This window comes from Festucalex cinctus, chromosome 10, assembly GCF_051991245.1.
Source record: "Festucalex cinctus isolate MCC-2025b chromosome 10, RoL_Fcin_1.0, whole genome shotgun sequence".
NCBI lineage: Eukaryota > Metazoa > Chordata > Actinopteri > Syngnathiformes > Syngnathidae > Festucalex > Festucalex cinctus.
Window position 1 is genome coordinate 23,791,998 of NC_135420.1, and position 27,845 is coordinate 23,819,842.

General features: G+C 39.5%; 4 protein-coding genes, 1 long non-coding RNA gene and 2 other non-coding genes across 16 annotated transcripts; 5 read left to right on the plus strand and 2 right to left on the minus strand.

Annotated features, from left to right (window-relative positions):
• Positions 1–43: 43 nt before the first annotated feature.
• On the plus strand, positions 44–6,728 carry atg4b (autophagy related 4B, cysteine peptidase). Its single transcript, XM_077534482.1, has 13 exons — positions 44–148; positions 1,456–1,557; positions 1,756–1,827; positions 1,903–2,001; positions 2,069–2,170; positions 2,258–2,330; positions 2,512–2,591; positions 2,666–2,886; positions 4,187–4,265; positions 4,333–4,478; positions 4,554–4,610; positions 5,772–5,865; positions 5,992–6,728. The coding sequence occupies exons 1-13, from the start codon at positions 139–141 to the stop codon at positions 6,063–6,065; spliced, it is 1,209 nt and encodes a 402-aa protein (XP_077390608.1). The 5' UTR covers positions 44–138; the 3' UTR covers positions 6,066–6,728.
• An 854-nt stretch (positions 6,729–7,582) lies between these two features.
• Positions 7,583–8,938, plus strand: LOC144027165 (uncharacterized). The gene is made up of 2 exons (XR_013285389.1): positions 7,583–8,464; positions 8,788–8,938. It is a non-coding gene; the product is annotated as an uncharacterized LOC144027165 (long non-coding RNA).
• On the minus strand, positions 7,956–10,023 carry dtymk (deoxythymidylate kinase (thymidylate kinase)). 3 transcript variants are annotated; one of them, XM_077534484.1, is made up of 5 exons: positions 9,792–10,014; positions 9,344–9,452; positions 8,816–8,906; positions 8,230–8,427; positions 7,956–8,163 (listed from the first exon to the last, which is right to left on the minus strand). In XM_077534484.1, the coding sequence occupies exons 1-5, from the start codon at positions 9,919–9,921 to the stop codon at positions 8,053–8,055; spliced, it is 639 nt and encodes a 212-aa protein (XP_077390610.1). In that variant the 5' UTR covers positions 9,922–10,014; the 3' UTR covers positions 7,956–8,052. The 3 variants fall into 3 exon arrangements, with proteins under 3 accessions (XP_077390610.1, XP_077390611.1, XP_077390609.1); XM_077534485.1 differs by lacking the exon at positions 9,792–10,014 and adding an exon at positions 9,524–9,675; XM_077534483.1 differs by having other exon boundaries at positions 7,956–8,427; positions 9,792–10,023.
• A 247-nt stretch (positions 10,024–10,270) lies between these two features.
• Positions 10,271–10,342, plus strand: trnap-cgg (transfer RNA proline (anticodon CGG)). The gene has a single exon. It is a non-coding gene; the product is annotated as a tRNA-Pro (tRNA).
• Positions 10,343–13,382: 3,040 nt separating this feature from the next.
• Positions 13,383–16,569, plus strand: LOC144026780 (uncharacterized). 2 transcript variants are annotated; one of them, XM_077533778.1, is made up of 4 exons: positions 13,383–14,039; positions 15,048–15,398; positions 15,655–15,738; positions 15,832–16,569. In XM_077533778.1, the coding sequence occupies exons 1-4, from the start codon at positions 13,828–13,830 to the stop codon at positions 15,875–15,877; spliced, it is 693 nt and encodes a 230-aa protein (XP_077389904.1). In that variant the 5' UTR covers positions 13,383–13,827; the 3' UTR covers positions 15,878–16,569. The 2 variants fall into 2 exon arrangements, with proteins under 2 accessions (XP_077389904.1, XP_077389903.1); XM_077533777.1 differs by having other exon boundaries at positions 15,643–15,738; positions 15,832–16,565.
• On the plus strand, positions 13,637–13,708 carry trnap-ugg (transfer RNA proline (anticodon UGG)). The gene has a single exon. It is a non-coding gene; the product is annotated as a tRNA-Pro (tRNA).
• Positions 16,570–17,604: 1,035 nt separating the features above from the next.
• On the minus strand, positions 17,605–27,684 carry rab6ba (RAB6B, member RAS oncogene family a). 7 transcript variants are annotated; one of them, XR_013285299.1, is made up of 10 exons: positions 27,273–27,684; positions 22,497–22,555; positions 20,255–20,310; positions 20,062–20,180; positions 19,348–19,459; positions 18,977–19,070; positions 18,830–18,896; positions 18,471–18,655; positions 18,223–18,326; positions 17,605–17,738 (listed from the first exon to the last, which is right to left on the minus strand). XR_013285299.1 is itself a non-coding variant. In XM_077533770.1 (8 exons), exons 1-8 carry the CDS (start codon positions 27,562–27,564, stop codon positions 18,591–18,593), a joined length of 864 nt encoding a protein of 287 aa, XP_077389896.1. In that variant the 5' UTR covers positions 27,565–27,684; the 3' UTR covers positions 17,605–18,590. The 7 variants fall into 7 exon arrangements, 5 of the variants coding, with proteins under 5 accessions (XP_077389896.1, XP_077389899.1, XP_077389902.1 ...); XR_013285298.1 differs by having other exon boundaries at positions 17,605–18,326; XM_077533770.1 differs by having other exon boundaries at positions 17,605–18,655.
• Positions 27,685–27,845: the final 161 nt, after the last annotated feature.

Here is a 27,845-nt window from a genome sequence, read left to right on the forward strand (position 1 = left end):
TATATCAAATCCTATTGGCTACACTCGCGATGATCCCGCCTTTCTCGCCAACTTCCGTACTATTACTCTTTCGCTATTGGTCGAGCTGAGGCCAGACTGTCTCGAGAACAACAAACAAGTCCAGCACAGCTCGTCGGGATGGACGCAGGTAAGGAGAGATTTTTTTTTTTTTTAGCAAAAATAACATCATAACATTAAATGTTGTCAAAGCAACACAACAACATATAAACAACAAAAGTTCACTTTGGGCGACAGGTGGCTTGGGTTGCCAACCAAGCGCCAAAGCGACATTCCTTTGGAGCTTCGTTGGCGTTAGCCCTGCTAGAGTGGTGACCAAAGCTAAATGCTAAATTACGCTAGCCTGCTGTTTTGTTTTGATTTTGTTTTCTGTGTGTTATTTTTTTTTCTCTTTCTATAAAAACTTTATATTGTGTGTCGAAGCCATGTGTACTTTCTGTGCGTGAATTGGCAAGGCGTTTGTTCTTGGATTGGTAATGCTAATATTGGAGTGTTTGCTCAGTCATCATTATCAAAAGATGATTGACAACTCTCACATTGTACAAAGCTAGGTGTCAAATAGCGTCCCTTTTGGCTAGGACTTGATAATTGACAGCTTATCGTGAATAACACGCTGTTAGATGTGAAATAAATGGAAGAAAAGCTCAAAATAAGATTGTTCCAAAAGTGTCTGAGATGAGGGGGTGTCTTAAATGCAATGCATACGCTTGTCTGACGTCATCCTAAGTATGCCAGAGTAGTTGCTGCCTCGTTAACATACCACCAATCACAAATGTATGCAGGTATTACATATATCACTTTTTTGTTGGTGAAATTGATTTCGAATTGTTCCCACGATATGTTACATCAATTACATTTGTTGTTCTTAAAAAACTTGAGTGGAGTTGAGTTGAGTTGAGTTATTTATTCACTGTTGTTTGAGACACCTAATTTAAACAGAAAATGGATAGATGCATGGATGGAACAGGCAGTACAGAATTTCAGTTCATCCAAATTTTTGTGCAAAATTATTGAACATCGTTCCCTTTCAAGCCTGCTGCTTTTTACACCTACATGAAGTAGGTTAATTTTAAGGCTAAACGATTTTGAAAAATAATCTAATACTGATTTTTTTTTCTCCACCTAAATATTGCAATTGCGATTTTAATATGAGATTGTTTTCAAGGTCTTCTCTCAGGGGTTATTTAACAAATATTTCTTTTTTTTTTCTTCTTTTTTTAACAAAAACAAGCGATAAATTAATCTTTATAAATTTAAAATGATTTTATGCCAAGTCAAGTAGGAAGTAAACTGCTAACGTAACATAGCATACTGCCTGATTTCAACTGTGCTTTTTCTATGGGGTGAAAATTGTGGGCTTTTTTTTCTATCAAGACACCTGGGAACTCTTTTAATTTGTGCACACGGACATGTGTTTATTTGTTCTGCACTTGACAGCAACGTTGACATATGACACGCTTCGCTTTGGTGAGTTTGAGGATTTCCCCGAGACCTCGGACCCTGTTTGGATTTTAGGCAGAGAATACAACGCGCTCACAGGTAAGCACCCTTTATAATTTTTGGCTTTACACTGTCGGATACGGTCACAAAGCGCAAGGAATGAACACGATGATTAGAAAGAATCCATACAAAAATGGAAAGCCCAAGACGAGGCATGCTTGGTCACATGATTGCTAGATATGACCACTGAATTGAAGCAAGAAGTGTCACTGTATGGCTTGATGTATTTCCCGACAGAGAAAGATGACATCCTATCAGACGTCACCTCGCGACTTTGGTTCACGTACAGAAAAAACTTCCCACCCATAGGTGAGTGCTGTGGGCGCCTGCGAAACATTTTATTTAATTTTTTCAGAAAATGTGAGCGTTTCCGCACATTTTCAGGTGGCACGGGGCCCACATCGGACACGGGCTGGGGCTGCATGCTGCGGTGCGGGCAGATGATCCTGGGCGAGGCGCTGATGTGCCGGCACGTGGGCCGAGGTAGCGTATGGCCGGTAAGCAGCCATTAGACGCGTCCCGGTGCTTGTCATGCTTTCCTCCGCGACAGACTGGCGATGGTCGTCGGGGCACAAGCAGAGAGAAGAATACGTCAGCATCCTCAACGCCTTCATCGACAAGAAGGACAGTTACTATTCCATACATCAGATCGGTGAGTGAAGTGCCACCTCGTTCCTCCCTCTTCCCCCCGTGTCAGGCACTCGGCTTATTCTTTGGCTTTGTGGAATGAATCCCGCAGCCCAAATGGGAGTCGGTGAGGGAAAGCCCATAGGACAGTGGTACGGACCAAACACAGTCGCACAGGTTCTCAAGTGAGTAGCTAGCAGCACGGTGTGTTAGTGGTTAGCACGTCGGCGGTTCACGGTTCGAATCTGGGGTCTGGCATTACTCTGCAGAGGTGTCAAACATTTTTTTTTTTATGCACGTTTACTGTTTGTCTATCTGTCCTCCGTCATTGGTTGGAAACCAGTCCACTATTTGTCTTTTGCCCAGGAAGCTGGCGGTTTTCGACACGTGGAGCCGGTTGGTGGTGCACGTGGCCATGGACAACACGGTGGTCATCGAGGAAATCAGTGAGTCGCCGTCGATCGCTGGCGTAATGGCGCCAGAAGTGATGACGAGCAGCCGCGGTGTTCATCGCACTCAGAGCGTCTCTGCATGCCTTGGCTGGACGCGGCGGGGCTCGGAGCGTGCGGCGATTCGGCGGCGGCGGCAGCGGCGGCGACAACGAACGAACTGAACGGTTGCTTGGAAGGCGCATGCGCTCTACCGGGGGAGGACGTGGAACTTTGGAGGCCACTCGTCCTCCTCATACCGCTCAGGCTGGGACTCAGCGATATCAATGACGCCTACATACAAACACTCAAGGTGACGCTCATATGTCGATCTTTTGATAGGCTGTGAGTTACTGCATAAAAACTACAAGAAGTTGAAAATATGCCAGCAGAAGTATTGGGACACCTGTCGGAAATTGGAAAGTTATACAAATGTAGGATTTGGATAAAAGTAGTGTGACAGTCACAGGAAGTTGAAAAGTTAAGAAAACTGGAGATTGGACATAAGTATCGGGACAACAACAGGAAGTTTAAAAGGTGAATGCGAAGCAAGGTTAATTTAGTTAACTAAAACTAACGAAAAAATAAAACTAAAAATTAAAAAACAATTTTGTTAATGAAATAAAATAAAAACGAAAATGCTTTTTAAAAAAACGAAAACTAACTGAAACTACATTTTATGTTTAACAAACTAACAGAAACTAACTAGAATTATAGCAAAAATGTCCTTCGTTCTAGTCTTTGGTAATTAATTTAATGCATGAGCCTTAAGGGATGATTTTTAATGTGATTATAAGTCGATTTATTTTTTATATTAACCGGAGTAAGGACGTTCAAAAGTGTGTCACACAGAAGTGACGTCATCTAGCAACAGCTAATAGAAAAGTATCTTCAGGTGACGTCGCTCCCATAGTGTTTTTAAATATTGGGCACAAGAAATACACTTTTTTTTTTTTTAAACGTAAAACTAATACTGAAAATAACTAAAACGAACTATTTTTTAAATAACTAAAACTAATAAAAACTAACAGAATCACCCTGAAAACGAATTAAAACTAACTAAATACAAAAAATTAAAGCAAAACGAAACAAAAACTAACTAAAATGAAAATTCCAAAACTATAATAACCCTGATGCGAAGGTGTTTCGAAAACCCACAGGATGTTGAAAAGGTGGACAAAAGTATTGGGGTATCAACAGGAAGTTGAAATCGTGGCCAAAATTATTCGTACATCAACAGGAAGTCAAAGTTTTGGGACACAAGTTGTAAAGTTTGGAGGAAAAAGTATTGGGACACCCACAAGAAGTTGTAAATATGGGCAAAAATATTTGGACATCAACATGAAGTTGAAAATGTGGGCAAAAGTATTAGGACACCCACAGGAAGTTGTAAAGTTTGGGACATGGGCAGGAAGTTAAAGCTTTAAAAAAATTTGAGAAAAGTATTGGGAAATCACCAAGTTTGCAAAAGTATTGAGACAGTCCGAGAGCAAACCTCTTGACAGGTGAGGTGTTCCAATACTTTTTTTTTTTTTCATCATCCTTAGTGTAGGTGTCCCAATATTTTTGTTCAAACATGAGGAACTTAAAAACTTGCTGTTGTGCTCCTACAGCAATGCTTCATGCTGCCTCAGTCGCTGGGCGTCATTGGCGGAAAACCAAACAGCGCTCATTACTTCATCGGTTACGTCGGTACGTCTCCCCCATTTGTCCTCTCATCCGCCATTTTACTCATCTGTGGTGCTTTCCCGCCCTCCAGGCGAGGAGCTGATCTACTTGGACCCTCACACCACGCAGCCGGCCGTGGAACCCTGCGACGACGGCCAGGTGCCCGACGACACGTACCACTGCCAGTACCCGCCCTGCCGCATGCACATCTGCGAACTGGACCCGTCCATCGCCGCCGTAAGGGATCTTCCCCACCGCTGGCAGCCATTTTGTGACAGCTTGCCTCGGTAACAGCGTCCTTGTGTCCTCCAGGGTTTCTTCTGCAGAACTGAGGACGACTTTGACGACTGGTGCATGCGCATAAGGAGGGTACGTACGCCAATCTGTTTTTTTTTTTTTGTCTGTTTAGCTTTTCTTATGCCATTTTTATACCTTCAAAATAAATCATTCTTTCATTTGCTCGGTTGGATAAAAGTATTCACAGGAAAGTTTAAAATGTGGGCAAAACTGTGGGGAAAAAACAGGAAGTGTGATGATTTGGACAAATGTTGTCTATTACTGGGACGTCTGCTGTTGACAATGTGGACAAAACTATTGGGACATCCACAGGAAATGAACATTTCGGACGAACTTATTGGGACAGTGTAGGTATAATTGTAAATAAGTTATACATTTGCTTGCAATGAAGAGCTGCTTCTGATTGCAATGAAGATTGCTTTGCTCTGTTCCCACTCACGTTCACATATCCTGGCTATTTGAAGATGACTCAAAAAGCTGAACAACATCTAACGCAGCAGAATGGTTCGAGCCAGTCTGCTGTGGTCGCCTGTTTTCTGTTAAGAAATGATTGCAAACTTGACCACACGTCAAGTAATTTTCCACTCACATGCACAACACATAGACAAACAAGTACACTGTGTTCCAACTATGCCTTTCATTTGCATTTTTAGTGTTGGAACACCCATGTAACTATGGGTGTGGAAAACCAAATAAATAGAGAGGGTGAGGAGAGGAATCTTCAGAGAGTGCAAGAGTGAATTGTATCAATCAGTTCCTCTCCTCTCTCCTCGCGAGCCCTGAACTGAGTGTCTTCGCTCCTTTTTGTGTCGTGTTAATAGATGTCAAACAGTTGCACCTGACAAACAGGTACAAGAGGGTAAAATAATTTAGACAAAATTATTGGGACATCTACAGGAAGTTAGAAATGTTTGTGCAAAGTTATTTGGACACCCAAAGGAAGTTTAAAATATGTGGAAAAAAGTATGTGAAACGGGTGGGCAAAAGTATTAGGACACCTTCAGGAAGTTGTAAATGTTTGTAAAAGTATTGGGATGCCCACAGGAAGTAAAAAAAAAAAATGTGGGCTGAAAGTTGAAAACTTGCGAGCTAAAATATTGGGACACTTATATGAAGTGGAACATTTTTTGTAAAATTATTGGGACAACTCCAAAGTTGATCAGATGTGGAGGTCAGAGTTCATAACTCATTGCCTTGTACCCTCTCACATTGTGTGTGTGTTTGCATGTGTAGTTGTCATGCAACAGAGGAGGCTTACCGATGTTTGAGCTGGTGGACAGTCACCCGTCACATATGGTCAGCATGGACGCACTCAACCTTACTCCTGGTAAAACATCTTTTTTGATTTTCAAATCGCCACTTCACATTCTGAAAATTTCCATAGTCTGTCTTTTACAACTTTAATTCATGTCATATTTGAACTTGTATTTTTTTTTGCCCACATATGCTGCAGACTTTTCCGACTCGGACCGTCTGGAGCGCTTCTTTGACTCCGAGGACGAAGAGTTTGAGATCCTTTCTTTGTGAGGAACGCGCTGACGATCCAAAACGGTTTGACGCCTAAACAAACATACAAAAAAAGAAGATTCTCTCGTCTTTTTCCGCGCTCCCAAATGGGGAAAAAAGAGCCGGATCGCACCGCGAACGGCAGGATGGGACTTACCTCCAAACGTTTTTCCGTGGGAGTCTTAACAGCATCACTAACTAACGTCTTTAAGGGAGAAAAGAACCGTGCCTTGCCCTCCCCTAAATCCAAATCTGCCCCTACCCCCCAAAACCATGCCTGAGTCCATCCCCCCCTAACGCGCTTCAGCTACGCTAAAAGTATCCTTCCACCAGATTATTTATTTACTCACCGGCATACACTACTCTCAAAAATGTAAGCAAGCTAAGCTAGGCTACACAACTATGCTCAGTGACCATCTCCAAACTTTTGAATGCGCATAAATGGACCAATAAATTCCCATGGTTCTCTACTGGTTACATTGCATGAAGCTACGGAGACTGGAAGAGTCACAGAAAGGCATAGAAGTGGACGCCTTTAGAGTTTTTTTTTATTTTTATTTTTACATGTCCTGTAAGAGTTTTAGGTTGATCATGAAATTTGACCCAAAACGAACTTACTTTTTGGGAGTGGTGTATGTATGCACACACACACATGCAGATGACAAATAAACTGATAAGATTTCACACAGTCTCAAGTCACTTTTGAGTGTGTGAGAATAATAAAAAGTTCATGGAGAAGGAAGTCGTGCTATGAGAAAAAAAATGCTATGAAAAAAAAAATTGTTGGGTCATAAGAATGAAATTGTGAGGGGGGGGGAAAGTTCACATTTTATGAGAAAATTTCAACAAAATTCAACATGCTCCAAGAACAATGTAATTTGATGTGGACAAAATAAGTTGTAATTTTAATAGTTTGTTATGTTACAGGAAAAATGTTAGTTTTATTATCATAAAATACCGCTAGGTGGCGCCAGCATACATCACATCATCCGGCCACCATTAGTTCACATATAAGTCAGCAAGTTAGTTACTATTCTATTTTTTTTACATTACATTACTGTTGAGTGCAATTTTCTTATGAAGAAACTACTTAAAAATTGCTTATTTTTAAAAATTAGGACATTTGTCTCCTAATATTACAAATTTACGAATACAACTTTTTTTGTGTATGTGATTCGTTCACCTTTTTTCATTCTCCTAAAATTACATTTTTTCGTGAGTGCTACTCTGCATTTTAAATTATGACAGTTTACTCATAAAATTAAAACATTTTTCTCACAAAATGACAACTATTAATAACAATTGAAATTATGAAATTTCAAACACTTTTGTCCTGATATGAGAACTGCTTGAGTAAAATTATTTTTTTTCTCGGTACATTTTTCTCCGTTTTCACATAAAATTATAACTATTTGAGTTAAAAATAAATAAATAAAAATTCTTGCCACTATTTTTTGGTAAAATATTTTTTTCTTGTATAATTAGGACATTTAACATTTGTTCTTATACCGTCAAGTCCAATTTTTCTTAAGAAAAAAAAAGCTAAATGTCCTCTTTTATCATTATATTTTTTCCTTAATCTTTTATCATATTTTTTCTTAATCTTTGGTATTCTTTTATTGGGTTTGTAATATAATTTGGGATAAAAATGAGCATGACAGCCTTTTCCCAAGCTATTTTTGTTGCTCAGAAATACTGATTTTCAATGGTCTATTTTCTCATTAATATTGAAAAATATTTACTATGTAAGTAAGCTTTAATCTAATTGTGTTTCTCTTCTTCTCAACTTCATATGGATAACACAAAACAGCTTTCTGGTTGATTACTTCTTGATATGTGGGTGTCTTCAGTTTGTTGTGACCGGCCACAAAATTTCAACTTTTCTCAAAGTGACAATTTAGTAAAACATCAGAAAATTGCAACTTTTTATTAGAAATTGTTCAACTTCTACTAATGTTTTGTAACATGAGTCCATTAGACCATTTGTTAAAAAAAAGTAGGAGTGGCTTCACTTCCAGAGCTCCCCCAGAGGTTGCGTCTGCGCCGCTTGGATGGCGTCCAGGCTTTTCCGGGCGATGTTGTCGTGAACGTCGTCCACGCTCCCGGACGCGTCCACCACCTGCGCAGGGCGAAGATGCAACATGAGGAAGAGGATGGACGTTTTTGTTTTTTTTTGCATCCTCACCTTCCAGTTGACGGACGGGTCGTCCATCAGCTGAGCGAAGCGGTCGAGCACGGCGCTCTGGAAGGCGGCGTCCTCGTAACGCTCCTCGCCGTAGCAACCCCGGGAAGCCGCCTCAGCCGGGCTCAGCCGCAGGAACAGGACGACGTCCGGCTTCGGCAGACCCACGTCCGACCTGGTGCACCAGTCCAGACTGAAACCCTAAAATTCAGACATTTTCTCATCAAGTTACGACGACGTGAGTAATAGTAACATTTTTATCAAAGTTATGAGAAAAATTCCTAAGAAAAAAAATGAGTGAAAGTACTTTTTTTCCACATAGTTACATCTATTCAAATTAAAATGTTAACATTTTTTTTTCCAAAGTCATGACTGCCAGAAAATTAAGACAATTCTCAAAAGTAGAGTAAAATTACATTCTAATTCTCACACATTTTCATTCTTGTAAAATTGCAACATTTTTCTCATTAAGACTTTATTCTGGTAAAAAAAAATACAAATAAATAATTCTCCCACATTATGTAAAATGATGTTGAAAACTTTTTGATCTTGATTTGGCAGGCCATTGACGGAGGAGAGATGGCCTCACCGGTTTGGCGCTGGTGAAGGCGGCCCCGGAGAAGGCGTATCGGTCCACCACCAGCGTGGTGCCTCGCTCCAGTTTTCTCTTCATTTCAGGCCTGGAGAAAAAATAAAAGTCATTGTGCTCCTATTTAGAAGAATAAAGCTCCAATCGTCTAAAAATTGAGTCACACAGTCATGAGGTAAAAGTTGGACTATCAATAGAATAAAGTTGCAAAATTTGGAAACAAAAAGTTGTGTCAGTAATTAGGGCTGTACGATATTGGAAAATCATATGATATCGATATTATTGCGATATTTATCATGTTATAAATTTGTTATTATCTAATGAAAGTGACACTTTTTCATGCAGCAAACAAATAAGCAAACAATATATTCTCAATTAATTGTAATTACCTCTCGGTAATGTTCAACTATTGGATGGCAGTGCACATAAAAAATACAACTTGATTATTCGAACAACTAAGTTGGCTAAAGAATCAAACAAGCACGTCCACCTCAGTCCAGTACGGCAATGATCTTCGTATGAACTTACACCATTTCCCAGCGATTGGCGGAGAAGAGGAGGTGCACCGTGTGGTCCTCCAACTCGTTCTTCTTCTCCAGGTAAGCGCTGATCAACTTTCCGATCGTCGTGCTTCTGTCTGCCAACAACCAAGCACAAATATACAACACTTTCTTTAACCCATAAAGACGGCAAATATAATTATTTCACCCTGAAATTCGTTCATTTTTCCCGAGATAAATGTAACTATATGGTGGGAGAGCTGGGAATCTTGAAAGTGTTTTAATAATGGGACCGTGTTTGAGACTGAGCTTGAAACAGTTAATTTGATATACACGATGATTATGATGGAAATTCCTTTAGTGTGCATAAGAAATTGACGGTATGTAAAGGTTGAAGGTGCACAATTGTTGACGCACGTACATGTACCGGGAGATTTACGCAAGCTATTACAAGCTCGTGTGTCTGCGTCACTCACCAGGAAACCTCATCATCTCCGCCGGGTATCCGCTCTGTTGCAGCGCCTGGACCAGCTTCTTGCACTGGGTGGTCTTGCCGGCTTTGTCGACCCCCTCCAGCACGATAAGCGCGCCTCGCTTGGCCGCCATGCCCGCAAACAAAATGCAGGATGCCGCCCAAGTGCTCTTCCCGCGCTGGAAAAATGTAAACACGGAAATTGGGAGCAGCACTTCCTGTCGTAGACAGACCCCGCCCCGTGACCCCAACGTCATCACGTCGTACGCAAGCAGCGACTGTGGCGTTTGAGAGGAAACGATGCACCGAACGGCTAAGCTAAAAGAGGCTAGTGCAGTTGTCTCGCGTCGTGGCCGAAAAGACATTTAACTGCGAGATGCATCGAGGGTATTGTATGCGCGACCATTTAAAAATCTAAGTCAACTACGTCACGTATGTATTTGTATATTTTATATATTGAATAGGCGGCGGCAATAGACACGTGGCTCGTTGGTCTAGGGGTATGATTCTCGCTTCGGGTGCGAGAGGTCCCGGGTTCAAATCCCGGACGAGCCCAAGACTTTTGCGGTTTCGTCTTGTTGGCCACAACAATTATTTGAAGCGGGTCATTCGCATATCTGGTGAAACTTGAATTATTATAGACATTTTGTGCTGGTTCTTGGTACAAAAGGTAGCGTGTCACAATCTAATAGTTAAGCGATTCAATTGAAATTAAGCATCTAATAGTATCTGAATTTTATTCTTGAAAAGTTATTTTGGGGGAAAATGGTAATGTTACGAAAATACATTTGTTGCAAATTGCAATTTAAAAAATTGTGAATTGATTCAAACGGTTTAGAAAATGTAGTGGCGTAGCAACATTCCTCAGGGGCCCCAAGCAAGAAGGGATTGGGTACCCCGGCGGCCATTTGTAGTATACATATGTTGAACGTCATTTTGAAATTGCACATCTGCATCTTCAATCAACAATCACCATTAATTGTGCTTCATTCAAGTGGCTTGTTTTAGTTTGTTTAACTTTAGCAAGAAACCTTCTGCGTTAGTAAAAGGGAAAATAAAATTACTGATCGCATGGTTGTTTTCAAAAAAACCTGCCTAACTATACATGGTCATTAAAAAAAAAGCCTTACTATACATGCTCCATTAAAAAAAAAAAAAAAACGCCTTTCATACATGGTCTTTTTTTTTTAAGACTTTTTTTTTTTTTTTTTTTTTTAAATGTCCATGTATAGTAAGGTATTTAAAAAAAAAAAAAAAGTTAGTAAGAAGAAAAAAAACCAACCATGTATAGTAAGGCTTTTTATTTTTATTTTTTATTTTTTAATGACCATGTATAGTCAGGCCATTAAAAAAAAAAAAAAAACGACCATGTATAGTAAGGCGTTTTTTTTTATTTAAAAAATGTCCATGTACAGTAAGGTATTTATAAAAAATTTTTTTTTTAAAAAGATAGTAAGAAGAAAAAAAAACGACCATGTATAGTAAGGCTTTTTTTTTTTTTTTTTTTTTTTTTTTTTTAATGGCCATGTATAGTCAGGCCATTAAAAAAAAAAAAAAAAAAAACGAGGCGTAAAGCGTTTTGTTTTTTTTTATTTAAAAAATGTCCATGTATAGCAAGGTATAAAAAAAAAAAAAAAAAAAAAAAGTTAGTAAGAAGAAGAAAAAAAAACGACCATGTATAGTAAGGCGGTTTTTTTTATATTTAAAAAATGTCCATGTACAGTAAGGTATTTATTAAAAAAAAAAAAGAAGAAAAAAAAACGAGGCTTTTTATTTTATTTTTTATTTTATTTATTTTTAATGGCCATGTATAGTCAGGCCATTTAAACAAAAACAAAAAAAACGACCATGTATAGTAAGGCGTTTTTTATTTTATTTATTTTTTATTTTTTTTAATGTCCATGTATAATAAGGTATTTAAAAAACAACAAAAACGACCATGTATAGTAAGGCTTTTTTTTTTATGGCCATGTATAGTCAGGCCATTTAAAAAAAAAAAGTCCATGTATAGTAAGGTATTTAAAAAAAAAAAAAAAAAAATTAGTAAGAAGAAAAAAAAACGACCATGTATAGTAAGGCGTTTTTTATTTTATTTATTTTTATTTTTTTTTAATGTCCATGTATAGTCAGGCCATTTAAAAACAAAAACAAAATAAACGACCATGTATAGTAAGGCGTTTTTTTGTTTGTTTTAATTTAAAAAATGTCCATGTATACTAAGGTATTTAAAAAAAAAAAAAAAAGTTAGTAAGAAGAAAAAAACCCGACCATGTATAGTAAGGCTTTATTTTTATTTTTTTTTTATGTATTTTTTTTATGGCCATGTATAGTCAGGCCATTTAAACAAAACAAAACACACACAAAAAAACCCGACCATGTATAGTAAGGCGTTTTTTTAATATTTTTTTTTATGGCCATTATAGTCAGGCCATTTAAAAAAAAAAAAAAAAAAAAAAAAAACGAGGCGTAAGGCGTTTTTTTTTTTCATTTAAAAAATGTCCATGTATAGTAAGGTATTAAAAAAAAAAGTTAGTAAGAAGAAAAAAAAACGACCATTTATAGTAAGGCGTTTTTTTTGTTTTTTTTTTAAATGTCCATGTACAGTAAGGTATTTATAAAAAAGAATAAAATAAAAAAAAGTTAGTAAGAAGAAACAAAAACGACCATGTATAGTAAGGCTTTTTTTTTTTAATGGCCATGTATAGTCAGGCCATATAAACAAAACAAAAAACAAAACAAAAAAAACGACCATGTATAGTAAGGCCTTTTTATTTTTTATTTGTTTTAATGTCCATGTATAATAAGGTATTTAAAAAAAAAAAACCCAACAAAAACGACCATGTATAGTAAGGCTTTTTTTTTTTTTTTAATGTCCATGTATAGTAAGGTATTTTTAAAATAAATAAATAAAAAATAAAAATAAAAAAAATAAACCGACCATGGTGTGTTTGGTGTGGAGTGTTTAAAAAAATATAAATAAATAAATAAAAAGAAAGAAAGAAAAAAATGACCATGTAAGTAAGTAAGTTTTTTTTTTTTTATTAAAAATATGTCCATGTATAGCAAGGTATTTTAAAAAAACAACAAAAACGACCACGTATAGTAAGGCGGTTTTTTTTTGTTTTTATTTTTATTTTAAATGTCCATGTATAGTAAGGTATTTAAAAAAAAACAACCAAAACGACCATGTATAGTAAGGTGTTTATAAAAAAACAAAAAACGAGCATATATAGTAAGGCCTTTTTTTTTAACGACCATGTATAGTAAGGCGTCCAAAAAAAAAAAAAAAAAAAGACCATGTATAGTAAGGCGTTTTGATTATTATTATTTTTTTAATTGTCCATGTATAGTAATGTATTTAAAAAAAAAAAAAAAAAACGACTATGTATAGTAAGTTTATAGTTTATAGTAAGTTTTTTTTTTAATTATTATTATTATCCGGCCATGTATAGTCAGGCGGTTTAAAAACAAAAACAAAACAAAAACGACCATGTATAGTAAGGTTTTTTTTGTTTTTTTGTTTTTTTATTTAAAAAATGTCCATGTATAGTAAGGTATTTAAAAAAAAAAAAAGTTAGTAAGAAGAAAAAAAACGACCATGTATAGTCAGGCTTTTTTTTTTTTAATGGCCATGTATAGTAAGGCGTTAAAAAGAAAGAAAAAAATAACGACTATGTATTGTAAGGTAACACATATAACGACGAAATCGAAAGGTTGCAGAAAAACGAGGGTCGAACACAAGAATCAAGTAAACCGATGGCAACGCCGTACACCACTCGACCAATTCGGCTTAGGAATTACGGTAATTATAAACAATATAGGTTTTGTATTGTACCCTGGCTATCAGGTGGCTCGTTGGTCTAGGGGTATGATTCTCGCTTTGGGTGCGAGAGGTCCCGGGTTCAAATCCCGGACGAGCCCGGTGTTTTTTTTTGTTCCAGTAGTAATTCTTTTGACATCATAGCTACACACCTAATACGTCATGGCTATATGTAGCGTCCTCGACGTTTTACTCGACCGTGTGTTTGGTCTAGCGGCTCATGACAAAGGACAGCCCGACTCCTCCTTGCTTTCCGCTTCCACAGCTGCTGTCCTGTGGACGTCACAGCAGCCGACTGGGAACGGGAACCGCCCCCACAATACGCACAATAGCAAAGAAACGAGCTGCACAGCTCTCATTCATAAAAACAAAACATCTCGCAGCAGCCAGCACCTCACTCCAGATTTTATTTCACTTCTCGTCAAGCGTGCTGTAAGTAACTGCTTTATTGTTTGTATACTGAGCGTGGGTGATGGAAGTCAATAAACACAACTTGTTCAATAGCTACTTTCAAATTAGACTAAAATTTTTCTTGTAATTTTTATGAATTTATCTAAAAGGATCAATTTTAACTTTTTTTTTTTTTTTTAAATGGCATCATCCATTTTTTGCACTGCTTATCATTTTTAAAAACTATTACAAGTGTGTCAGTGTGAGTAAGTACAAGTGTAAAATTAGGTCAATACACAAGTGCTTATAAAGAAGTGGCAAGTCAGCTTCATGCCTTGCTTTAACTTAAAAAAAAAAAAAAAAAAAAAGCCCTTTAGGGCCTAAAGGGCTTTTTTTCTTTTTTTTTTTTTTTTTTTTAGGCAATGTTTTGTCACATTTTAACCTACAAGTGTACACATTTTTCTTTTTTACAATTTTATATAGTACTGTAATACTAATTCAAAATGTATGCAGCATTTTCTAATAGTACAGTATTTATTTGTGTATTGTACATAGACTACCATATTTATATTGCTGCTTATTACACATAAACAAAACAAAGTAAAAATAAGTGAACCATTGCATAAGGAAACAAAAAATAAATCACAGCAACCCACCCAGACATAATTTACCGTACAAGGAAGGACAACGGATCACGTTTCTTTTTCTTCAAACATTCTGAATGGTCATAAAAGTGTAAACGTTAAACCGCTGTTACAGTCAGAACATAAAAAAGTTCAGTAAACATTGGCATGCTTAAAAAGAAATCTTACTCGAATATTCATAAGGAAGTAGAGTAATACTGTCATAAAGTTGTAAAGTAAAAAGGAAGTAAATAAAAAATCCTCAATCAAGTGCAGCTTCTTGCAATGAAGTGCTGATCAACGTCAACCTGTAACTTCAAATATGCTATTTAAAAAAAACAAAAAAAAACAATATGCATTGTGATTGGCTGGCAACAAGTCCAGGACGGGGCCATATGGAGTAAATATGACCTTGCACCCCCCTCAGAGAGGCGTCGGCGCGGGTGTTCCCCCCAATGGTGCTGTGCGGCGAGGGCGACTGCAGCGTTTGCCTGCTGGCCTTCTCCCGGGCGGAGCGCGTCCCTCGGCTGCTGCACTGCCGACACGCCTTCTGCCAGGCCTGCCTGGAGGCCATGGCGGCGCGTTCGGCGGGCGGCGGCCCGTCGCTGTGCGTGCGCTGCCCACTGTGCCGCCGCGTCACCTGCGTGCGGCGGGGCCTCAGCCTGCGGGAGGCGCTGTGGGTGGACAGCGCGCTGTGGGAGCGGATACCCAGCGACCAGGAAGACCAAGACGAGGAGGAGGAGGAGGATGACCGAGAGGAGGCGCCCCAAGCGGAAAGGTAAATGTACAACTTTTGAAATGTTTTTTTTTTTTTGTGATTTAATATATTTTTCCAATAAATTAAATCATTCACTGCCATTGACGGTTATAGACGTCAAATCAATTTTCCCTGGGCTGGCAGTGCACGAGTTAATTTTTATGAAATTAACTCTCTTCCCGTGATTCTTTTTTACAAACAATAACTTAAGTTATCATCATCATCATTATTATTACAATACTTTTAGGCCTTTGTCATCTCTCAGAAATTCCTCCAGGAACAAGCTGAAGTTTGGCTCCTTCTTCCGCAAGTTTACACTGACCAAGAGACCTCGAGAGCAGATCGTGCCAAGCAGTAACGTGTAAGCCGAACGCCCCATGAAATGCCGACGTTAAAGAAAATTCTGGGTAAATTGTTAGTTTATTTATTTATTTATTTATTTTTGTCCTTGTAGGGAAATGAAATCCTGGCGCAGGCTCTCCAGCGAAGAGACATTATGAACCCCCAAGACCCCCCCCTTATTTATTCTGGGCTTAGTTCTCCCAGCTGCTGCTCTGGGATTTGGTTCAACCGAGCTCCCCCCCAATGTTTCCTGAACACTAAATATAAACCATCATTTTTTTTCTTTATTTATGATGAGAAAGTAGCTGTAGAGAGTATTTAATTGTGTGTACGCAGCTTTACAGGACAACAATTGCTTGAAAAGACATCAGTCCCTCCGTCCTGAACGCTAAAATAAACAATTTTTATACTTTTGACGACCAAACTGGCTATGAGAGTATTCCATTTTGTATGTTCTGTCAATGGCAGAATCACATGCAGCTTTACAGGACAACAATCGGCTTGTAGACACAAGTCTTCCTGCCTGTGAATGATAACACACTTGAGGAGACTTCTTCCTAGCACAATGCTAATGTCGCACAACAGAAGACTCGCTGAAGCATGAAAGGGGATTCATGAAGAGCATTCATCCAGCATCTGGCAAACAGTCGCGTTTGGGTGAGTATGAAAATACGGGATCATCACTTTCATTCAAAAGAAGACAAACAAGCACGAGATTAAAGATTGCGTGGAGAATCAGGTCTCAAGTTTCGGTTCACGCTTGATGATGCAAATTTGGGCCAGGATGGTTTCCCAGCGGGATGGCGCAAGAGATCCGTTTGTTGGCGATCCGGTTTGGCGTGGATTCGTTGGAACAAGTCAGATCAGCCTCTGATGCTTGAGGAGCTGTGACCGTTTGCCTTGAAGGGTTTTTTGTGAAATATTTCCAACCATTTGGTTTCAAATCAGTTTGGACAAAAGTGAGGATCAAGATTGGGATTATGGACCATGCATTGGACTAAAGTCTGAACACAAGTCTAGACCAAGACCTGAACAAAAGTTGACCCAAAATCTGGACAGAAGACTGAACATGGTCTGCATCAATGGCTGAACCAAAGTCCAGACTACCTTTTGACAAAAGTTACTCCCAAGATTTGGTTTCTAGTCCAAGGGCTGGACTAAAGTCTAGACAAAGGTGTAGTCAAGTCTAGACCAAGACCTGAACAAAAGTTGATCCAAAATCTGGACAGAAGTCTGGACATGGTCTGCATCAATGTCTGAATCAAAGTCTAGACTATCTTTTGACAAAAGTAAGTACCGAGATTTGATTTCTAGACCGAGGGCTGGACTAAAGTCTAGACAAAGGTGTGGACATAAGTCTAGACCAAGGCCTAAACAAAAGTTGATCCAAAATCTGGATCAATGCCTAAACCACAGTCCAGACTATCGTTTTGACAAAAGTATCAAGATTTGATTTTTAGACCGAGGGCTGGACTAAAGTCTGGACAAAGGTGTGGACAGAAGTCAAGACCAAGACCTGAACAAACAATCCAAAATCTGGAAAGAAGACTGGACAAGGTCTGCACCAATGTCTGAACCAAAGTCCAGACTATCGCCTAGAAAAACTTCAGCACTAAGATTTAGATTCTAGCTTAAGACTGGGCTTAAGTCTGGAAAAAGGTGTGGAGATAAATCTAAACCGAGACCTGGACATAAGTTGATCCAAGATCTAGAAAGAAGTCTGGACCAAGGTCTACACCAAAGTTTAAACTCAAGTCTGAGTGTCATCTTGACTAAGCTCTGGACAAGAGCATACAGCAGGATCTGCACAACCTTTTCAACAAATGTCTGGAACAAAGTCTGGACCAAGTTCTCAGTCCGGTTTGTCTGAATCACCCGAGACGTGTGCGGTGGTTGGCAAGACATATTTTAATCGAGACATGCTGTGTACAGTTGGTGAGAGGAGAGCTGCGATCACCCCTGCTGCCCCCTCAGTGCACAAGCGTCACTACATGTGTTGACATATGGACACCAGAGTTCCTATTCACCAGGAATAAATACAAAGAACCATCTGTAGAATCCTCTTTCAATGGGGAAAAAAAGAAAGTGCTCATTTGTCAGTAAGGCTACGTGTTGTCCTACATTCCAGTTATTAAATAATGAATATGAAATGATAAGCAGCAAAGTGTTCGTGAATCCAATTTCAAGGCGGTGTCTTCCTTGATTTAACTTTTTAAAATAACATTTCAACGTGCTCTCAATTTGGAAACATTTGATGCCCCCAAATACAGTGGAGTAAAAAAAAAAAAAAAAAGTATTTGGCCAAAATCCAATAGGAAGTCTATGGAAATTGGCCAAATACTTTTTATGCCCCACTATAGACGTTTCTCGAGTGCATCCACACATATTTACATACGTCCCAGAATGCACCAGTGATAATACTCGAATGTTACGTGTACACAAAGTGACACACATACATGATGTATAGAAACGATCCAACATTTGTGTGTGTGTGAGATGTTACCTGACATATAGAAGCATGCACGGAAAGTCCAAAAGATGTAAACGGCTCTATTGTGGGGCGTCTGTCGTAAAGTTAGGTGGCTCCAAACATGGCGAGAACTGTCCCTGAATATAAAAATATAAAAACAAAAAAGTATGGGCAGGACTTGATCATGACATTTAAAAAAAAACAAAAAAAAACGAAGGAGAGTAAACGTGTTTGTTTTTGGCAGCTTCAGCGTTGACATCTTTCTCTCTGGAAGCACTGACCAGCAGTATGGATGTTAACGAAAAGGAATCCGCAACATAAGAAGCGTGTCAGGATGGGAGGGTGGGTGGGGGGCTTGTACATGATGACCGCTAGCTATTAGCGGCTAACGCTAGCGGCCATTAACATGAGCATCCGGCCTCGCTCGTCTGCGGCTCCTGTGCTTTGTCCAGCTTGATGTCGATCACTGGAGGAGATTGTTAAGGAGATTGAACGGGTCTCATCAAATTTGGCAGGTTTTGTCATGTAGTACCCCTTTACTACCACTTGGTGGTGCTATTGGTGGATTTGCAGGCTTGCGTATCTCACGTCAATATGTTTTTATGGATGTATTTTTGAAAGAAAAAAAAAAAAAGGATACTGCCTTCTTTGCTGGTCTCTTGCATGCTCTCCATGCCGGGAAGAGCCGAGGCCACGCGACGGAACAGCTGCCAAATAACAAAAAAACAAACAAGTCCTGAACATCCATCCATCCATTTACAGCATTTTTGTCTGTCTTTCCTTTCACCTGTTTGACATTGTGGCCCGTCTTGGCGCTGGTCTCAACGAACATGACGCTCAGCTCTTTAGCCCGCTTCTCTCCTTCCTCGATGCTGATTTGCCTGAGGAGCGAACGCAGGAAGTGACATCACACATCACGCAGGAAGAGACTCCCAAAACTCACTTGGTGTAGCCATAGTTAGTGATTTCTTGAAATAACGGCCAAATAAACACATTTATGTAACAGTGCCATCTGATCACTGCTATTTGTGTGGGTGCTGTGACTGAAGCGGACGCCGAGGCTTGCTCATCATCATCATCATCATCATCACAGCAAAGATTGCATAATCCTGGGCTTAAAATACACAAGGTCTGTTTCTCCCGGTGGGCAGCGCATACCTCTTGTCTGCCAGGTCGGTTTTGTTGCCCACCAGCATGATGATGACATCACTTCCTCTCTCTGTCCGCACGTCGTCAATCCATTTGGACGTCTGCTGGAAGGAATTCATGTCTGTTGAGACAACGGGACACGTCACACTTCGGTGAAGCACGTTTATCGTAAGCCCATTGACAGGTGACAATCTATATATATATTTTTTTCTTTATTCCACCCACAGGCTATTTTACAGATTTTTAAGTCATCATTTTGATGGGTTTTATATTGTTATAGAGCCACATGTGGTTCTTAAATCCCCCTCCTGTGGCTCCACGTGGATCTCTTAAAAAAAATATATATATATATATATAAATTAAAAAATACATAAAAAATAGTAATTATTTTTTTATACATATTATAGAAGAAAATGTTAATGGATGCTGCATATTTTTCTGTTATGGTGTAGCTCATATTAGCACCATCTTAGGGCCTCAGTACATTAGACTAACACTAAAACACAGTTTCGTTCATCACAGTCTTCAAATGTTTTGTGGCTCCAGACAGATTTTTGGTGATTTATTTGGCCTAAAATGGCCCTTTTGACAGGAAAGGTTTATGGGAAAGTTGGACAAAGTTTTACGCCATTAGTGTAGTACCATGTCTTGCCACAAAAGCAAGAGGAGGAGGAAGAGGTTAGTTATGTTCTGTTTGTATGTGTTGCTGCTCCTGAAACCTACTTGTGATGTCATAGACGACCACGGCCACCGTGGAGTCGCGTATGTAGCTCGGGATGAGGCTCCTGAAGCGCTCTTGTCCCGCCGTGTCCCACAGCTGCAACCTCACCTGAGGTTTGGCGACCAACAAGACAATACGCGGTCAGTATGATAAATGCAAGACAGCACGACAAACACTAACTCAAATCAGCATCTTACTGTTCGGTCCTCCAGGTACATGGTCTTCGACAGGAAATCAATTCCGATTGTTGCCTTGTGAAGTAGACAGAGGAAATTGAGAGGTCAGTTAATTTAGTAGGATTGCAAATTTTTATAGTTGGAAACTTTCCATGGGCGTTAACGGGAACCTCAAAATGTTTTAATGTAATATTGTAATACGCATGCCATGTTACTAGTTGGCAATTTCACGTTTATTAAAAAAAAAAAAATAAATAAAAAATAACTATGTCACATTAAAAAAAAGAAAAAGAAAAAAAAAAAAAAAGTCAGCCATCCTGGTTCAAGGCAGCCATTTTTCCATATTTCCAGTCTTCAACAGCAAATTTGTTAATAGATTTTTGTTTTTGTTTTTTTTGTATCATTCTGCACGACTGTGTTTGTCTCCATTGAGGCAGATGGCTTTGTGTTGTTTCTTGGCGGAGTGTTTACAGTTGGTCGCCAAGCGCACGGCTTCTCCTGCTAAGATGTCCTCAGGTGATCGGGCCCAAAATAAATCCTGATATTTACATTTTCAAAATTGGGAGCACTGAAAGGAAGGCACGTTAATTGCACCCAGACTCGGACTGTGTTTCAAATCACGTTTGAAATGTGTTAACTGTTATACAGTGTATAACTTTAAAACATGTACAGACCATTTCACAATGACGTCACACCGACCTCTGATAGCATACAAATCCTTCTTGTCATTTGATCAAGGCGGGTCAATTGAGAGAACAGGTAACTGACTGAGTGTGCATGGATTTAAAAAGCAGGGGCCTGGCCTGATGAGTGTTTGGCTTCTTAATTTCTCTTATTATTATTTTTTGTTTCCAAAGGTTTTGAGACGTAGCTACGGTCTACATGGGTGCAGCAGGGTGCCCACTTGGAAATCAGCAGCTCTGTCACGCGCTCGTTTCCTTGGCGATGCCAGCGAGCGACCGGCGCGGGCTAAACCAGGCAATCAGGCTGAATAACAAAAAAAATATAAAGACATTTTACTCTGTCTGAACCGGCACCAATGCTTGTGCTTTCACACCACTGAAGGCGGCTTAAATCACTGAGTGGCAGAGGTTAAACACAGGACAATTTATGTAAATAATCTTTAGAAAAAAAGGAAGCCATTTAGAGGTATTGACAGAGCAGTAATATTTGAGTAAAAGGTTTCTGGGTTCCTTTTGGCCCAGATGTTAAAAATAGGATCCCCACACAGACGGCTAGCTATACATGAACACATTAGATCCTTGTAAATTTTTCACGATGTCTTTTTGAATGATTAATGAGCTCGTGTCGTCAGGGAGGCTGGCTCCAGGCCTGTTCTGCCGGTGGAAAAGGAAAACGATAGACAGATTTTGTCCAGTGTGTATCCTGCTTGAGACATTTTCATGTTAAATGTATCAGAAATAAATAGAATTACAAATAACTCACGATTTTGGTCACACTTTCTCCTTCAATGTGCATTGTGCTGCTCATTTGATGTGGCTTGACCACCAGGGGGCAGTGTAAGTCTAAGTTAATTTAATGTAGACTCAGCATTATATCAATCATGCTTCCCAGAGGATAAAGAATACATGTCTGTGAGTACTGCTATTCGGACTGTCTACATGTGTCACGGCACCACTTAAAAATAAAAACAGACATGAAATCAGACATGGACACTTGGATTTAAATCCAGACAAAACAGGGTGGTGATTCAAAGGCAGCTTTTTGTCACTTTCCTACACACCAATAAAGTGAGGCAGAAGCTGTCATTATTAAACACGATGCTCTCTGTAGGGACATGATTAAAGAAGAAAAAGCTATTCCGTCTGCTGAAAACTTAAAAATGGAGGAGGGTGAGGAATGAACTGTGTGACTTCAAGTCTCATCACCAGCAGGAAAAGTCAGGGGCCATTTGTTTTCGTACTTTCCTTCAGAATGACCGCTGAGGCCATTATTCATCCAGCCAACATCATTCAGCTCAACAGCAGACCAGAGGCAAAAAGCAGTGTGCTCCTTTTGCAAAACGATAACATTTTGTCACATCTCGATATGTCCGAAAAATAAAGAACAATTGTACATTTGTCATGGTATTAGCCTCTATACTTGTGGAGCTAATCTGATTACAATTTCTCTGAGGTAATAGCCTGCATACCTCATGTGAACGTCACTTTGAACAAGGCTTTGTGAGCTTTATTTTAATGCCTTTTGATCGGCATATAAGTGTAGCTGAAGGTTCTTTTGAGCTTTTTTATTTTCCTTACCTGATACGTGCTGTCGAAGCTGTCATACATGAAGCGTGTGATCAGCGACGTCTTTCCCACTGCAAGACAACACGCAAATGGAGATGACTTCAAAGTTGTCACAAAACAAGACTTTTTTTCTTTCTTTTTTTTAACAATTTAAAACAGTTCTCATGCAAATGAGCCTTCTGGCTGCCTAGCCGTTGATAAATTATCTTTGCTAATGGGCAGCTATTAATAAGACAACTGACTCATGGTGATACTATGTACTGTAAGCTACGAGTTGCCATCCAACATCCTGACATAAAATGGTGCCCAAAGGGATCATGCAAACTCTTAGCAGGAATCAACATCATCAACCGCTAATGAGCTTCGCTGTGTTCGCCAGGACTTTTAATCAAGGAGACTAATTACACGCGCCTGCTGTGCACGTCTGCGCCGGCACAATGTGATGCATAGATAATGATTATCCTAATGATGTCTCGCTAATTTTTTAATTAACACGTCAACCGATCTGACAGTGATTGCCTTCAGCACTATTTGCGCTCAATCCACTAGATTTGATTGAAAAGATACTAAATAAAATACTAGAACAGGCCATACATACCACGGTTAAATGATGAGAGGTAACAAATTTAGCCAGCTAATTCTGAGCTAACTGAACAACCACCTTGTGACAAAACTAGGCAGGCTAACTGGTGAGATAACTTCACAGAAACTGGTGAGAAAATTAGCCGGCTAACTTGTGAGTTTAAATATCCATCTAATTTCTGTGCAAGTTAAAGATTACAACCGCCTGTTGACAAACTAGCTGGTTAACATGTGAGCTAACGCTTCTGAGCTGAGTAACTAGTGACATAATTAGAGCTAAAGCAACAATTTTAAGTAACTAGTGAAAAAACAAGCATGAAAAAGTGTGAAAATTACCCAAGCTAATTTGTGAGCCTACTGAAAAAGTACCTAATGACTTGCTAACCATAACTAGTCAGAGTGTGGACAACATCATCTCAGTTATATAAAAGCATCTGAATCTTGAACATCTTATGGCAGACATTTTTTGTTCATCTTCACACTGGCATAAATTATGTTAATGGCGTGGATTCCTTGCCGGCTCGTGCTCGAAGCTAATAAAGTGTCGGTGGAGCAATGTGAGGGCCAATTACTGAGGGGAAAAAAATCAAACACCTGCTGACACTGCTGCATGTCCTGCACTTTTAGCAGCAGCGGGTTGCCACACAGTGACAGGATGATCCTTTTCCTTTTTACTCCACATTAAAGTCACATACACAGGCAGTGTTTGGAATAATTAACTAATTCCTGACACCCCTCTCGATATGTGTATAGATTTTTACAATACAGTTCACTTAAAAAAAACTTTCAACAACTACTCAGCTGTCATTACGGTTAACTGTTTACCTTACATGATAAATACAGAATAAATAAATAGTTTTAAAATTGTTAGCTAACTTGCTAACCACTGAGTGACGAAAGCTACTGGCTAAACTGTGAGCTAACAAGTGACAAACTAGCATCCGAACTTCAGAACAAGTAAAGAGTGACAAAACCAGCCAAATAACTTGCCAACTATCAAGAGAGAATGTCACAAGGCCGGTCACATGGTTGCCATGACACCTATGGAAAACTCTTAAAGGCACATTTACCAGAGGCTTCTGAATAATGGATGAACATGTCGGCAAACTCCACAAAGGCAAACAAAAATCCATTTCTGTTGTGTTGTGGACTAATAGAAAATTGTGACTGTAGGCCAAACACGCTCACGTACATAGTGAGGTCACAATAACAAATGCAGCCAGGTGTACCGCCATGTTAGCCTCATTGCATTAGCCTGAGGAAAGCAGACAGGAGGTTGTTATGAGAGGACATACTTGTTGTTTTAATGCGTACAATTAGATGGCATCCTCTAGGCAGACGGGAAGTAGCTCATGAGGACGTTTTCCTTAAGTTGAAAAGACTCAAGAATCTACGCCTGAAAATACATGCTGCTATTCGCAGTCAAGCCAGTTGGCTGTGCCTGTGAGCTGGGGGCTAATGCTAGCTCGTAGCTACCCCTTGGCTAACTAGTGTCTTGTTTTAAAACTAATCAGCTCACCTGTGAACAAACTGGAAAAGTGACAAACTAGCAAGCTAACCTGGAAGGTATCTGAATAATTAAGGAGTGCAAACATTAACCAGCAAACTTCTGAGCTAGCTTAACAAGTCAGAAAGTACCCAGTTAGCCTGTGTGCTAACAGAACAAACCAGAAACTACCCAGCAAGCTAAATACAAAAAGTTGTATTTTTCCATCAGCCCTGCTTCAAATAAAAAAATAAATAAAATCCACAATTGACACTCACTCAAAGGGTTTGTAATTGCCACAAGATGATGACAAAGCACATTTTCTATTAGACAAGGCTATGGCCAGACTAAATGAAGTACCAAACTGTCACAATTTAATGCCAAAGCAACAGGTTCGTCATATTGGACATGGCTTTGGCCTGAGATGTCACATAATTCTCCCGCCTTGGCTGTTTTGATAATAGTGCTGAATCACTGGAGCAATATGCTGCGCTGCAAGTCTGCCAGCTGTACTCAGGCATCAATCAGTGTGTGTGTTAGCAGGAAGCGGTGGCCTACTAGCATTTCCTCACAGCAGATAGCAATGAAGTGAGGCTTTGTGTTTATGAAATGCTGTTTGGGCAATTATTCCTTAGCTTAAAGCGGAACTCGGGTCGAAAATTTTCTTTGCATGAGCCCCCAGTAGCCCAAAGAACGCTATGGAAAGTATTAGTGGGGGGGAAATCTAACGTTTACTAGTAAGGGCAAAGAGTTGAAAGCTGTTATCAAGGACATGAAATAAATTCTTTATGCAAGGCTGTCTATGTAGTTATTTGATATCCTTGAGAAATACGCGGTTCAGAAAATGGATGGATGACAAGGAGGCAACGTGTTTGATGCATGCCTACTAGCTAAGGATATGGAATAAATGCGCAAAAGGCTTTACACACATACAAGTATATAACGTTGCATTAGTAGTGTGAGCTTTTCAATTTATTTCCTGCTGGTTAAATATGCACGAGGAAGCCCCCCCCCCCCCCCCCCCCCGGTGCTAATGTACAAATAAAAATGACGGCGGCCATTTTTAACATGTCACTGGAGCGCTGTTAACCTTTTAGCCCGGCATCAGGTCATGATTTCCGAAATGTGTGAACTGACGTTAATTAAATCAACATTTCCCCCGCTCAGAGTGGTGATATTCTGTTGAAAACTTAATGACTTTGCAAATCCCCCTTTGACCTTTTAACTGATGGCGGCTGCTCCCCAGACACCTGCAAAGTGCAACGTGATTAAAATGCTCTTACCAAGTATAAAAATGTATTTGTAGTATTCTTCTGTATTTTTTTGGTACAGTTTCCCCACTTTAAAAACAAAGATTAGCCACGTAAACAAAATGCAATTTTTGTTTTTAAAATGGTCATTTTATGGAAGATGGAAGAAAAAAAAATAAATCTATTTTGATTCAACCTCCTAAACTATTTCAAGCTACCTGGTCTAAGTACTTACAGAATGTGGCTAAACACATTTTTTGGCAAGCTGAGGTAGTTTTCACTGACGACATCCAAGCCTGATTACCTTGAGATCTGTTCAATCAAGAAATCAATTTCACTTCACTGTGATAAAATATTAGACTTATATTATCTAAGTCTTGTTTTAATAAGACAAAATAGTATGTTTTTCCCTTTGCTGTAATTCCGGTCAGGCAGAGTGTAGGACTAAATGATGCGGGTAGAGCTGTAGGGATTCACCATCTGCAATTACAGCTTGCATGTCAGTCACAGGCCCATCGAACTGGAAGCTGACGCATTTGAGTTTGGGAAAACTGATGGAATACATTTCACACTTCAAATACGCCTCAAAAGCAACTCAGCTCTAACTAGTTGACCACATTCCTGACATGAATGTCAAAATGTTTCTTAAAAAAAAAAAAAAAAAAAAAAACCGGTAGAAAGAGCTAAAATCACGCAATTTGTTCTGTTTTTGTTCAACTTCAAAATGACAAAGAAGTATTTGTTTACAATTTACATTTGCTATGTGGCACAGTGAAAGATTTGTGAGCACATTCACCTCACAGGTCAGGTCAGAGGCTGAGGGTTTCAATCCGAGCTCTGGCCTTAATGTGTGGACTCTGCACTTTGGACTTTTTTGGCTTTGGCTCAAAGACATTTTAATAAGCATAAAAGCTTTGTTGAGGAGGTGACGTCATAGTGGGACGCCCGGAAGATCAAACAAGGATCTCGTGGATGGAAGCTGCGTCCATTTTGGATCTTGATGAAGGAATCTCATTTTAAATTTTAAATGGACCCTGTATACGGCGAGGACAAACTTGAAAGCCGAACCAGAATCTTCTCAAGTTCACCAACGGCCAACAACAAGCTGGGTGTGTCCGAGACTGTCAATCACACAACTCCACTCCGTCCACTGCATCACTTTTGACCTCCATTTTGGCTCCTTTTTAAAAAAAAAATTTTTTTAACGCCTACGAGTGAAGGACAGCAATCTTTAAATGGCTGATTCGACTCAAAGTCAAGAAACGCCTTTAGCGTATCCTATACCAAAATCACAACATATGGATTGATTTCTTAAGATGCTTGTTAAAATTAAATTTGACGAGATAGCTTGAAATTGAACAAGTATGAACTTGGTGACTGGGCAGGTGCATCGGCATCACGTGACCCACAAGAAAGAAAAAAAACCCCAGAACTTTCCTCACAAAACGTAAATAAAATGTCGTGTCTTACCGCTTTGCTCTCCTAAAAAGACGAGTTTGAATTTCCTTAAAGGGTTCCCAAAGTCACTGGCCACGGACATGTTGACGAAAGGAAGAACAGGGCGGCCAGTGGACGCCGGAGGGCGGAGGACTGGACTGTCGGGACTCTGGCTCTCGGTGCTAACGTACTGCGATGAAGATGCTGAGGAAGATAAAAAAGGCGGCGGTGTCGACGTCGCACACCCTCTCCACTTCCTCAGTCTTGTTGTCTCTCTTCTCTCGCTCACTTCGTGACGGGGACAAGTCGCCACAAACCCGAACATAAAGATTGGTCCCTCCCGGTGGTTCTGGTTTGGGAAGGGGAGTACTCACTGCTCTCCTTCCCTCCCCTCTCCTCTCCTCTCCTCGCCAAGTTCTGGAGGCTTCTGCGCATGCGTAGTCAGCGAAGTTGCCCGAAGGCGCTGAGCCGAATGGTGAAATGACGTCATGTAGAGTGGCGTCAAAATGTTTCGCGATAACGCCCCCCCCCCCCCAAAAAAAAAAAAAGTAGCAATATTAATACTACAGTTAATGGGCTACATTTGAATTACCAAGATAGAAAACC